We start from the raw sequence: 14,198 nt of genomic DNA on the forward strand, positions 1-14,198 counted from the left end.
ATGAAGATTCATATCCAGCTACTGGATAAATCTGATGTTATATAAACTAATGATAGGTATGTCTACACTACAATAAAAGACCCACAGCATAACCCCAGCTGGCCTGGTTCAGCTAACTCAGGCTCGCGGGGCTTGGGCTGCAAGGCTATAGAATTACATATAGACCTTTAAGCTTGGAGACCCCATCAGGGGTGAGAGTTGAGCAGGGGTCAGAGTTCAGGCTGCAGCCTGAACCTAAAGTCTACACTGCTATTTTGAACCCTGCAGCCAGAGCCTGGTGAACCCAAGTCAGCTGACCCAGCCTCTGAGACATGGAGCTGTGCATTTTTATCTCAGTGTAGACATACCCAATGAAACTTTGCTGGAAGTGAAAGAAATAGGATTACCTTTTCATAAATTGATGGTAGTCTCAATTTGTTGTTCATATCATGACTAGGGAAAGAACGAAATAAGAGGCTAATACACATTCATTTATACCATTTTCATTTCTACTATTTGGAGTAGTTTTTAAAAGCAAAATAATGTTGACAAAGTCAATATATTTATTTATTTAAAATACCCTTGCGTGGAGCATAAGTAGAATCAATTTCAACAATTAAACTAAGCAGCAGAGAAGCTATATTATTTCTTTTATGCAACTATATTGTAGAATTCCTATGTTCTAGGCTTTATAAAAGCAAAAAAGTTTCAACTGAGTTATGTGTTGCAGAGGTTAAAAGTGTAGCTAGATAGCAATGAAAATTACTTTAAATGTTGTGAAAAGTCAGAAGTACCTGCATGTTAACACATCAGCAGAATATCAGTGACTATATCATAGAGCATAGAAAGACCCTCACCCTGAGGCCACTGCCCTTACTGATATGTCATTGCAGGATTAATGCAACTAGGATGTGTATTTCCACAACACAATGATGTGCATTGCTCAATGGCTGGAATTTGAATGCTAGACAAATTCAGACTGAAAATAAGGAGCACAATGTTAACAGTAAAGGTAGTTAACCATCTGAAACAATTTACCAAGGATTGTGGTGGATTCTCCATCACTGACAATATTTAAACCAAGATGGGCCAGTTTTCTAGAAGATATGTTGTAGTTCAAACAGGAATTAATTCAGGGAAATTCTGTGGCCTCTAAGGTCAGACTAGATGATCACAGTGGTCCTTTCTGGCTTTATAATATATGAATAATTAATAATCTACCTTTTTACCACCCATCTACAGTCTTGAATCTTTAAGTTCTTCCTATTGTGGATCTGCCCCAAAATAAAAATTGCACTCTGTGGTTATCAAAAAGCTTCAAGTTCAGGTTACAATAAGTACACAAATCTGGATGTCTGTTCTAACTGTTTAGGCCTCTGGATCTGGCAAAAGTAGGCTGAAAATTTCACGAGAATAAGATCACTTCTCACTTCCTGTTTTCATTCAGAAGTAGAACCTCCCTTTATCTGAATATTTCAGAACCCCCAAAATGTTAGGTTTAAATTTGCTCCTGGAAATGGTTGAAGATTCTAGATTGTGGGACAAGATTGTTAATTTGTTTGAATCTATTTGCCCACCGAACAAGAAACATATTTATCTGGGCAGTTGTTATTCCCAATCTGAACCTGAAATTCAAAATTGAATCTGGACCTTCAAAGCAACTCAAATTATTATACAATCTATAGGGAGCACATTTTATACCTAGTAGATTGTTGGGTATGCATTAACTCAGGTGAAGACAAGTCACAAATATTCTTACTGACACATTTGTAAACTGCTTAAGTGGCTTTATGATGCACTGGGTCAACCTTAAAAAGGCTGTTGCTAGCAATTGCTTCATGGAGCTATTTTGCTTAGCCTTATCATAACCAAGTCTGTCTTGTATACCTGAACAAGAATTGCAATGTCTGACATGTATGTTACATAAGAACAGCCCTGCTGGGTCAGACCAAAGACCCATCTAGCCCAGTATCCTGTCTTCCAACAGTGGCCAGTGCCAGGTGCCCCAGAGGGAATGAACAGAACTGGTAATTGGCAAGTGATCCATCCCTGTCGCTCATTCCCAGCTTCTGTCAAACAGGGGTTAGGGACACCATTCCTGCCCATCCTGGCTAATAGCCCTGGATGGACCTAAAATCCATGAATTTATGATTTATTATTGGTATTGATGTTGGTCTTGCTTTGAGCAGGGGATTGGACTACATTACCTCCTGAGGTCTCTTCTAATTCTAATATTCTATGATCTAGTTATTTTTGAACCCTGTTATGTACTTGACTTTCACAGCATCCTCTGGCAAGGAGTTCCACAGGTTGACTGTACATGTATGAAGAAATACTTCCATTTATTTGTTTTAAACCTGCTGCCAATTAATTTCATTTGGTGACCCCTATTCTTGTGTTATGAGAAGCAGTAAACAATACTTCCTTATCTACATTCTCTACATGTCATAATTTTATAGACTTCAATCATATCTCCCCTTAGATGTCTCTTTTCCAAGATGAAAAGTTCCAGTCTTACTAATCTCTCCTCATATGTAAGCCATTCCAGAGCCCTAATAATTTTTGTTGCCCTTTTCTGAACTTCTTCTAATTCCAATATATCTTTTTTGAGATGGGATGACCACATCTGCAAACAGTATGCAAGAGTGTGCCATGGATTTATATAGAGGCAACATGATATTTTCTGTCCTATTATCTATCCCTTTCTTAATTACTTCCAGCATTCTGTTTGCTTTTTTGACTGCTGCTGTTCATTGCGTTGATGTTTTCAGAGAACTATCCACAATAACTTCAAGATCTTTCTTGTGTGGTAACAGCTAATGTAGACATCTCTTTATATGTATAGTTAGGATTATGCTTTCCAGTGTGCATTACTTTGCATTTATCAACATTGAATTTCATGGGGCATTTTGTTGCCCAGTTACCCAGTTTTGAGAGATCCTTTTGTAGCTCTTCACAGTCTGCCTGGGTCTTAACTATCTTTACTAATTTTGTACCATCTGCAAATTTTGCCACTTCACTGTTTACCCCTTTTTCCAGCTCATTTATGAAATATGTTGAATAGGACTGGTCTCAGAACAGACCCCTGGGGGACACCACTATTTACCTCTCTCCATTCTGAAAACTGACCATTTATACCTATCCTTTGTTTCCTATCTTTTAATCAGTTACCAATACATGAAAGCAACTTCCCTCTGATCCCGGGGCAGCTTACTTTGCATAAGAGCCTTCGGTGAGGCACTTTGTCAAAGGCTTTCTGAAAATCTAAGTACACTATATCCACTGGATCTCCTTGGTCCACGTGCTTGTTGACCACTTCAAAAAATTATAGTAGTTTGGTGAGGCATGATTTCCCTTTACTAAAACCATGTTGACTCTTCCTCAACAAATTATGTTCATCTATATGTCTGACAATATTGTTCTTTATTATAGTTTCAACCAGTTTGCCCAGTCAGCCTGAAGTCAGGCTTACAGGCCTGTAATTGCTGGGATCATCTCTGGAGCCCTTTTTAAAAATTGGTGTCACATTAGCTATCCTCCAGTCATCTGGTAGTTCTGCAATTTCACATTTGAGTTCCTTCAGAAATCTTGGGTGAATACCATCTGGTCCTGGTGACTTCTTGCTGTTTAATTTATCAGTTTGTTCCAAAATCTCCTCTCATGATACCTCAATCTGGGAGTGTTTCTCAGATCTGTCACCTAAAAAGAATGGATCAGGTTTGGGAATCTCCCTCACATCCTCAGCCGTTAAAACCAACGAAAATAATTCATTTAGTTTCTCTGCAATGGCCTTATCGTCCTTGAGTGCTCCTTTAGCACCTCGATCATCCAGTGGCCCCACTGATTGTTTAGCAGGCTTCCCGCTTCTGATGTACTTAAAAAAAATTGCTATTACTTTTTGAGTCTTTTGCTAACTTCCTCAAATTCTTTTTTGGCCTTCCTAATTGTATTTTTACACTTCATTTGCCAATGTTTATGCTCCTTTCTATTTTCCTCATTAGGATTTAACTTCCACTTTTGAAAGGATGCCTTTTTACCTCTCACTGCTTCTTTTACTTTGTTGTTTAGCCAGTGGTGGCTCTTTTTTGGTTATCTTACTATGTTTTTTAATTTGATGTATACATTTAAGTTGAGCCTCTATTATGGTGTCTTTAAAAAGTTTCCACACAGCTTGCAGAGATTTCACTTTTGGCATTGTACCCTTTAAATTCTGTTTAACTAACCTCCTCATTTTTGTGTAGTTCCATTTCTGAAATTAAATGCTACAGACTTGGGGCGCTGTGATGTTTTTCCTGCCACAGAGATATTAAATGTAATTATACTATGATCACTATTACCAAGCAGTCCAGCCATATTCACCTCTTAGAGCAGATCGTGTGCTCCACTTAGGACTAATCAAGAATTGCCTCTTCCCTGGTGGGTTCCAAGACCTGCTGCTCCACGAAGCAGTCATTTAAGGTGTCAAGAAACTTTATCTCTGTATCCCATCCTGAGGTGAAAGATACCCAGTCAATATGGGGATAATTGAAATCTCCCATTATTATTGAGTTTCTATTTTTTATTTTAATAGCCTCTCTAATCTCCCTGAGCATTTCACAGTCACTATCACCATCCTGGTCAGGTGGTTGGTAATATATCAGATGGTTGGTAATACATACAAGAGGTGTTTGTTTAAACAAGCCACAAAAATTGTTTTTTCTCAATGTTCACAATTGTTCAAGAAAATACTATCTTTGAGCATAGCAACAAAAAAACAAATTAGATAAGCAAGCTTGCTTTAACATAACTAGGGCCATACAATAAAACAGAGGTACTCTGGTAGTACATGTGGTTTAGGCTCCAAAGCTCAAATGCTCAGGATGTATGAACTGCTATAAAAATTATAAGATATTTGCATACGAGGATAGCAAGGCCTGGCCCACACTAAAAAGTTAGGTTGACATAAGGCAGCTTAAGTCAACATAACTCTGTCAGTGTCTACATTACAATATAAGTCACCCACGACATCAACTTAATAACTCCACCTTAGTGAGAGGCATAGCGCTTAGGTCGATATTGTTAGGGCAATACAATGTCTGTGTTACATTACTTACATCACCAGTTGGCTGTTAGCTGCATGTGGGGCTGGCAGCTGAAGCCCCACCATCCACTACAGTGTTGACAGCTGGAGTTGTGAGCGCAGTGCAGGGCACAGTTTCACAGCAGGGAGCCTACCAGCTGTGAAACTGACATTATTGTCAGTTTCATGGCTGCTATTTTTTCACATTTCCTTTCCGGCTCTGGCTGTCAGCCTCCGGGCTGGGGGTTCCAGCTATGAGAGGCAAGTTAAGTTTGGAAAAGAGGATAATGAGACTAAGGGGAGACATGATAGTGGTCTTCAAATACTTGAAAAGTTGCCATAAAAAAAAGATGGAGAAAATATGTTCTCTCTTGCCATAGAGGGCAGGACAAGACACAAAACATGGGGTCAAACTTCAACTTAGCAGATATAGATTAAATCTGAGGAAAAACTTCCCAGCTGTAAGAACAGTAGGACAATGGAACAGACTGCCTAGGGAGGTTGTGGAAGCTCCTTCACTGGAGATTTTCAAAAGGAAAGTCATCTGTCTTGGATGGTTTAGACACAAGTCCTGCATCTTGGCAGGGGGTTAGACTAGATGACCTTTGTGGTCCTTTCTAACTTTATGGTTCTATGATTACGACCAGGGCAGTATTTTTGGTATAATTTTTTTGAGTTTTCAGGATCAGCAAGCTAGTACCTGGGTCCTGTAATGACTCTACTGCAAGGGTTTGGAACTGTAGAATATACATTGGCAGCAGTAAGCAGTTATATTAAACTTGTGAAAGTCAAAGATGGATCAAGGAGGCTTTGGCATATCCATGATCCTATGGGAGAGTGGCAAGCCTGGCCTCTGCCCAGGGGAGGCTTTGAGGGCATACATGGCAATAAGACTGGGAAGGGATGGGCCCCTCTTTATGCACTAATGGGAGTCCCCTCAAAATATATGTGTTTGTTATGGTGTTGAGACAGGGACTGATGAGGCTGAGGTTTCCAGCCCACAAATTTGGTTCCCATGAATTCAGGTTTGGGAAGATAATAGCAGTGACACAGCCAGGTATGGGAGCTGGGGCAACTGAAGCAATTGGGTGTTGGCATTTGAAAGCATATAGAATGCATGCGAGACCCCAGTGGAGAGTCAGCATTATTTTATTTTATTGTATTCTTATTCCAGATGTGCGAAGATGGGCCATGCAGATGGTGGTGTGGATCTGTGGGATTCACAGCCTGAGGATTCACAGCTGGGGCTCAGTGATGATGCAATCCTGATCTGGCACAGAACAAGGGGCATATTACAGGACCAGTTGATGCCACCTCTATACACTGTGGGGGCTCATCAGTAGGCATCATATATAATAGTGGTATACCTTGGAGAAAATGATTTAGGAATTTGTAAAGGGGTAGCCTTAATGCTCAGAGTTAAGAGGGGCTTGAGGCAGATCCTGGAATTTTTTCCAGGAATAAAAACTGTGTGGTGAAACATCCTTCAATGCAGGGTGTGGCAGAGAGCTCTGAAGCCCCCTCCCACTCCCAGTTTGATAAAACTAGGAGGTATATGAATAGGGACATGGCCAAATTCATGGGGATCATAAGGGAGGTTGGTAATTTTGCATCCTGACATAGCATATGAGGCAACAGAATTATTCAGTGGGAATGAAGTTCACCTGTCAGACTTGAGCACAGATACATTTTTGGCTGATATTAAAGGGGGCAGTGAGATATGACTGGGAACCCTGTTGGGTATGTGGGGGAGGCAGCCAAACTAATTGCTGGTGCCTCCTTGCGGTGGATGTCCAGTGCAGGTACTCTGAACGAAGGGGATACAGAGATCAAATGGATGGTTTGGTAAAGCATTTAAAGAAGGTGTTTGTTAATGGAGCAGAATAGAAAGATGTTCAGGGCACTTCTGACTAGCCCAGCAGGGAGCCAAACACCCCCTCCTCTATAGCCCACCTTAATCCTCATTTGGACTGGCTGGGGACCAAGATAGAAAGTTGTGGGAGGGATGACGGAAGTCCCCAAGTATCTATTAAAATGATTATGGAGTTACCTGCACAGTACTCTTTAATCTGTAGGGTACTTCCAGACATCTAATAATAAAGTTGTGGCATAATTAAGCCATACTGGTATCGCCAGACAACAAGGAAAATAATGTAAACAGGTATCTTAGTAACAAGTCGTTGCAAGAAGAGGGATGCAGAGTTTGAAAAGAGAATACTGAGTATTGATTGCTATCACAGAAATAATATGTTGTAATTCAAGCACAAACTCTTACAAATATCTACACAGCATAATGACAATGTATAAAGTTCTTGTCTGTCTACACAAAAGGCTATTTTTTCTTAGCAGCTGTACATTAATGAGTCACCATGCAGTAATAATGAACAAAAAGTTCATGATCTAGAGAAACAGACTTGATCCTAGAACTGAAAAGGTAAGGTTTTTTAATAAAAAATCTGAGAATTCTTCAGAAATATATTCTTTCAACAATAGTGCAATCTGGCAAATGGAATAGATAACAGTGTGATGGAATATCCACTGTAAGCCTTTATTTTCTACAGCTTTCAACTGCCTCAGGGTCTCAGCGCAGAATAAGGTCACAGCACATGAAAGTACTTTTGTATAAGATAAAATCTGTTTACTTTTTTTAGATATGTAAGGCTGCTACAAAATAATGGGTGATATGCATCATTACTGTATAAGTCTAGCAGTCTTCTCAATGTTACTAATGTGATGGTGATCAAGGAAGATCAGGGACAGTGAGCCTTCTCCTCCACTTCCAGCCCAATCTGGTGACCTCTCCATCTTCCCTCCAGGAAGCATTAACTTGGTGAAAGGTATCTATAGCAAAAGGTATTGCAAAATGTTGACGATGCTGTGCATGTTTCTTATGGCTGGCAGCATTTACTGAAGGGCAAAGGTGAGGGCTAGAATGGGAAGTTGGAGAGAATTGATGTTGCAAGGATTGGAGAGGGAAGTGAGAGGATGTAGATGTGTGCGTGCACGTGCATGCACACACACACACAAGCACCAATCTTTAGCTCCTGAAGTGAAGTGAAGGGAGTCAGACTGGCAAAGAACTGTCCTCGACAAAGTGGGAAGAGGCATTCCACTTGGGTTCAGATTATTCGCTTCTGCTAGCACATCCTTTTGGGATGCTGCCCAAACCATGTATCAAAACATTTATATACAGTACTTCACTTATCACCACATCTATATATTCACAATTCAGTGTCCCAGTTGCTCTATTCCTTCTGCAAGTCGAGAAATTTCTTTTCCTCACAGTTTACATAAGGATCAGGGGTACAGGACTGGGATAGGATACCAGCAGAGGAGAGGAGAGCAGTTGCAAAGGGCAAAGCAAATAGCAAACTCTGGGGCACTCCACCCCTTCTTCCTATGTCTGGGATTGGAGGAAAGCTGTATATAGTTTTTCTAAAGCTCATCTTCCTTACTTGCCTGTTTATCTGTTCTTCCTGCTCTGATAGCCCCTATGTGCATTTCTGATGGCCCAAGGACTTGTCAACCGTCAGTTTCTGTTCTCTACCTCTGTTGCTTTTAATAACAAGAGGCAACCTCCTTCCAGAGGTTATGAGAAAATTCTTTCCAGAGATTCACTCCCTTTCTCCCCAGCAATTTAACTCCTCTTCTACTCTGTGACAGGACTTTATTCACTAATGGATCATTGAGCCTTTGTCCCCCAAGACATATGGCAAGTAGAGGACCACAAATGTCAGAGAAAGAATGGATGTGGCAAGAGGGAAACTCTTAAGAATATTTGTGACACACATTTGGGAGTAGGAGCCTACTAACACCACTGATGTGATTCAAGTATTGCCAAAGCAATATATCTGATGGACAGAGAGGACAAGCTGCATTCCAACCTACATTTTAGTTCTCATAGAGGAGTAAGTGTGCAAGGAATTTGAAGTCAAAGCCAAGGTCTCTTCCTGAGTTATGAGTTCTCCTTAAATATGAACTCATTTGCTATAGTCAGAAATGTGATTTCTCCAACACCATCATTTTTGAGCTTTAGAACTCAAAGAGTTGGGTTATTTGCTTTAAACTTTTTAAAAAGTTTCACTTGAAGCACAGTTTTTTTCCTGCTCCATACAGTACTCAAAACAGTGCAAGTAGTCGCACTATGATCATGAGTGTATCACCATGCATCCCCTTTGCCTTAACTGAGCTGCTCAGCACTGGGTCTTAAAGTAAGCTTGGCATCATTGTGTAATTGTTTTAGAGACCCTTTGAACAAGAACAAAGAATCTTAAAACACACACACACACACACAGATTTTCCAGTGTTTTTCTTGGCAAAAATTACGTACAAGCCTACATATTCCTCTCCAGATTCTACAGCTCATGCTGCCTCCTGGCACCATCTACAGGACAGCAGCACAGAATGTTCTAGTAGTTTCAGTGGAGATGGCAGTAACAGAGCTGTCATGTTTTTTCTAGCTATTTCAACAGTGATAGCTTTGGAAGAGCTGCTAGAGCCCCACTGAATTTTTCTGCACTGCTTCATCTCAAAATCTCAGATATTTTTTGTAAACTTATGTTGTTAAGACCATTAGTTCATAACGTGAGAATTTAGGAGAGGAGGCATTCACTGAGTAATTCACTGTTTTGTTTTTTGATTGTTTTGCCTCACATTACATTCTCTAATAAGGTCACTGAAGTACTGTATATATTAACTTTTGGGATCCAAATTTACAAACTCTTATTATTGGGTGTAGAACATATTATCATAATTAGTCCCACTGATTTTAAATGCTAATTTATACCTGACAATAAAAGATTTCAGGATTTGGACAAAAAGGCCATATTTATCTGCCCTCTATCCACACACACACACAACTCCTGTTGATATCCAGCTGAGTTTATGGGTGTTTCAAGAGTAGCATTTCAACCCAAGTAAATTATATGAAGTTCTTAACCATCATAAACAAAATCTGTTTTAAAAGGTGCATTAATAGAGGCTACTAGGATACAAACATAATAGTTTTCTAGGAGTTTTAATATTTATCACATACAGTGGCTCCTGATAAAAACAAGCATTTACCTATAATTCCCACAGTGTTATGTGAAAATAACTGTGCTTTTCCTCTGCAAGCAGTTTTTTTTATTTGCATCATTTTAATTTATCTGTAAAAATAATTCTATATTGAAGATAGATGGGTGGCCAAATGGTCTCTATTTTCTCTGTGGTGCTGGAAACAATACATCAGCATGACCTATCAGAAATGCAGAAGGAAGTGGAACATTCATCTCCAAGATAAGAAATAGAACTATGCTTGATTTTGTGATAATGGGGTTTAATAATACATGGTGCTGAGCACCTTTGGAAGGTACCCAGCATCCTAAGTTCCCAATGCAGGACTGAGCCAGTGACAGTTACAGAATGGTGCATATACTGTAAATTTTTAATGAGTTTGCTTTGATTGCATTTAAACCCAATTTTAATTCACTTTATGAAAATATTCTAGTGAATTAGTTATTGGAAAAAACATTTTGCAGAAATCTGTCTCTACAAAGGTAATATTGGAGAAAATGTGTAGAAAATAAATTCTGAATTTGTAAACAATCACACTAGAAACCTAATTCTCATAGTTATGCACATCCAAACAGGGGACTGTCTCATGACTGATATGTCCAATAAAAACTAACCAATATACCTCAAATTTTGAATATAGATCTATAAACTAAAATTATAAATTATACAGCAAATAATTTTGAATATTGAATACTTTCAAGAAAAACCCAAGTTATTCATGAAATATTCACAATCAGAAGGGGAAAGACCAAAATCACTGAAAACATTATGTGCTGTGGATGGTAGCATAAAGGTTCAGTATTAGGAGCAATAAGTCTACTGTGTTTCACTGTATTCAAGCATATATATTTTTTAAAAAGTACCTTATAACACATGCGTAAAGACCGCTGTCTTGCACCACTGTTGGCCGAAACCAAATAGAATCCTCTTCTTTACTCATTCTAGTTCCATCAAAAGCTATAGGTTCCTCAAAATCTCCAGGTCCAGAGCTTTTGTACCACATCAAACTAAGGCCAGCACTTTGTGCTAGAGAGTAATTTGCTCTGATATAGCCATAAAATAATGCACATTTTATACGAACAGGTTCTCCCACTAGAACTTGATACTTCTTGTAATCCACCGACCAGTCAGTGCATCCATCAGCTAAAAGAAAAGAAAAAGAGAAATAAATGTGTGTGTGTGTGTGTGTATATATATATTAAATATATATATATATAAACAGAGGCTTCAGCCAAGTAAATACAGTAGCAGCCTAATAGCAGAGCTGCAGTTTAAAGTTACACAGCTGGGGTAAAAACACTCTATCTTACACTATTACATTGAAACATCTAGCTGCACTATTAATTTTTAAGTACCATGCAAAACTTGTCTTTTTTTTTTCTTTTTTGCTATTAACACCATTTTTCTACTTGCAGAAAAGAGTTATTAGATGAACTTATGGTAAATCTTGATAATACCTATGATATATATGCAATTATTGTTTTTATCTACTGTGTAACTTTAAAGTGAATTATTATAAAAAATTGGAATTAAATTAGTGTAACATGGTGGGCATCAGCCACAGAAGGTGTCATAATCAGTGAATTGCATTAATCAAATCCCTTTAAGGTAACAATATAAATGAAAGAAGGAAATTATTCAGTCTCAGATGATGTTAGGACAAGGAGCAGTGGCCTGAAGCTAAGAAAGGAAAAGTTTAAGTTAGATCTTAGGGGAAAAAAAGTTCTTAACGGTATTGGTGATCGTGCAGCAGGACAGAGTATTAGGAAAAAAGGACTCAAGGCATCCTCACTTGATAAATGAAGGAACAGGTTAGATGAAATGTTATTAGGAAATCCTGAGCTTCCCGTGCTACAAAATGCTGAGGATGAGATAGTATGACCTGTGTTTGGTATTTTACTGTTCCTGCTACTAGTTATTCTGTACTTCAGTTTTCATAAAGTGCTAAGCACAGACTAAACTCTCAGTCAAGACTGATGCTGTCCAATCATAACTGCAACATAGATAAACAAAGTAAGTCTTCAGGACAAGATCTATCAATTAGGCCAGGTCTACACTGCGACTTTAAATCGGTTTAATGGCCGATATACCGATTTAACGCTGTACCCGTTCACACGACGTCGTCATTAATATCGAGTTAAACGGCTCCTTAAATCGATTTCGGAACTCCTCCCAGACGAGAGGAGTAGCGCTAAATTCGAAAGTGATAACTCGGATTAGGGTTCGTGTGGACGGAAATCGACATTATTGGCCTCCTAGAGGTATCCCACAGTGCACCACTGACCGCTCTGGTCCGCAATCCGAACTCGGATGCGGAGTGCCGGTAAACAGGAAAAGCCCCGAGACCTTTAGAATGACATTTCCTGCTTTCACGTGTCCAGCTCTGATCAGCACGGGTGGCGATGCAGTTCAAATGCAAAAGTAGCTCCTGCATTGAACCTTACGGGAGATACTAGATCTGATCGCTGTATGGTGAGACAAATCTGTTTTATCAGAGCTCCGTTAAAGAACAGGAAATGCCAAAGCGTTTGAAAAATAAACTCCAGGATACACAGCGGTGCGTGACAACCGTAACGGGAAGCCAGAGACTCAAACGGATGCTCATGGAGGGAGGGAGGGGGTAATGAGGACTACAGCTACCAGTCTCCACAGCAGTCTCTGAAAACTATTTGCATTCTTGGCTGAGCGCCCAATGTCTGTAGCTTAATACACGGTGTCTTGCGTGGTTCACGGAACAGCTCGTCAGTCTCTTCCCCCCCCCCAGCACGTGAAAGAGAAGTAAAATAAATAATTCCTTGAGTACTGTAAATGTCACCCTCTGTGTACTGAATGCTGCTGGCAGAGAGTACGCGAGGTGTTGACAACGGTCAGGATACCGTTTGTGATCTCAGGGTCCATGATTGCTGTGCTATGGCGTTTGCTCAATGCACTCGGGGAAAAAGGCGCCAAAGGGTTGTCTGCTGCCTTCACAAAGGGAGGGGTGAGGCTGTACCCAGCACCACCCGGGGCAATGTTTTCTGCCCCATCAGGCACTGTGCTCTCAACACGGAAGTGGGAACTATGGGATAGCTGAGGAACAGCTACCCACAGTGCACCGCTCCTGAAATCGATGGTAGCTTTGGACCATGGACGCAAACAATCGATTTCGTGATCCCACTGTGGACGCGCTAAACCGATTTTATTAGATCTGTTTTGTAATATCGGTTTAAGCTAATTCGAAATAATCGTGCAGTGTAGACGTACCCTTAGACTTGCTCAAAAAAGAGTGGGGGGGTGGGTTTGTTTTTATTTTCATGGGAAATGTTGACTTTCTACCAAAAAAACCTCTGAAACTTTAAAAAATGGTATGTCAATAAAAAATCAAAAACTTTCAAGGTGAGCAGACACTTGCAAATAACTGTTTACTCAAAAATCCAATTTTTATCACAAAAAAATCTTTTGTCAGAAAACGTACAACTAGCCTTACTATCTATTGCTATGTATTTGTACAATGCCAGATTTAAAAGAAAAATTGGGAGAAAAGCCTTTTTTTTTTTAAAAAAATTATTTTTAAGAGTCCACAGATAAGTAATATAACAAATATTTGTTATAAATGTAAAGGAGTATATATTACATATAGTCAAATGTTATGATGACATGAACATATAAAGTCTGACATAGTAGTATAACTGCTGCCCAACATTGTCAATACAGTACAGGACAATATTAAAATCAGGTTGTGTAAGGAATGGTCATCCATATAGTGAAACATTCCATGTTGTTCATGGATTAATTAGTTTCCTTATTTAATTTTGGAGGAGGCCAGAGGGTGTTCCATTTTCAGATAACCAAAAGTGAACATTTCTTCCCCTGCCAAAAAAAATCACCCACCAGAGGCCTAGATCAGGCAAGATCCAGTATTGCAGAAGAAATGAGTTTGTGATACGATACATAAATGTATTTTTTTTTAAAGTCCCATATCTTGGAAATCTGCAGGCGTTGGAATGGGAGGTCTATACAATTTAGAGGGGGCATATGCCCAGTTTTCCAGCATTCACATCTACTGATTTTAGAATGAATTTCCATTTCTGATAGCTCCAGCCTTTACCTTACTGAGCACCATAAA

General features: G+C 39.4%; 1 protein-coding gene across 1 annotated transcript in view; it reads right to left on the bottom strand.

Annotated features, from left to right (window-relative positions):
* Positions 1-14,198, bottom strand: part of IL1RAPL1 (interleukin 1 receptor accessory protein like 1) — a 1,180,373-nt gene that overhangs the window by 555,927 nt on the left and 610,248 nt on the right. Inside the window, exon 3 of the mRNA XM_075059862.1 lies at positions 10,957-11,236. Coding sequence (XP_074915963.1) covers positions 10,957-11,236 — 280 coding nt within the window. The remainder of the gene's footprint in view (positions 1-10,956; positions 11,237-14,198) is intronic.

This window comes from Chelonoidis abingdonii, chromosome 1, assembly GCF_003597395.2.
Source record: "Chelonoidis abingdonii isolate Lonesome George chromosome 1, CheloAbing_2.0, whole genome shotgun sequence".
In the NCBI taxonomy this organism is placed as follows: Eukaryota; Metazoa; Chordata; order Testudines; family Testudinidae; genus Chelonoidis; species Chelonoidis abingdonii.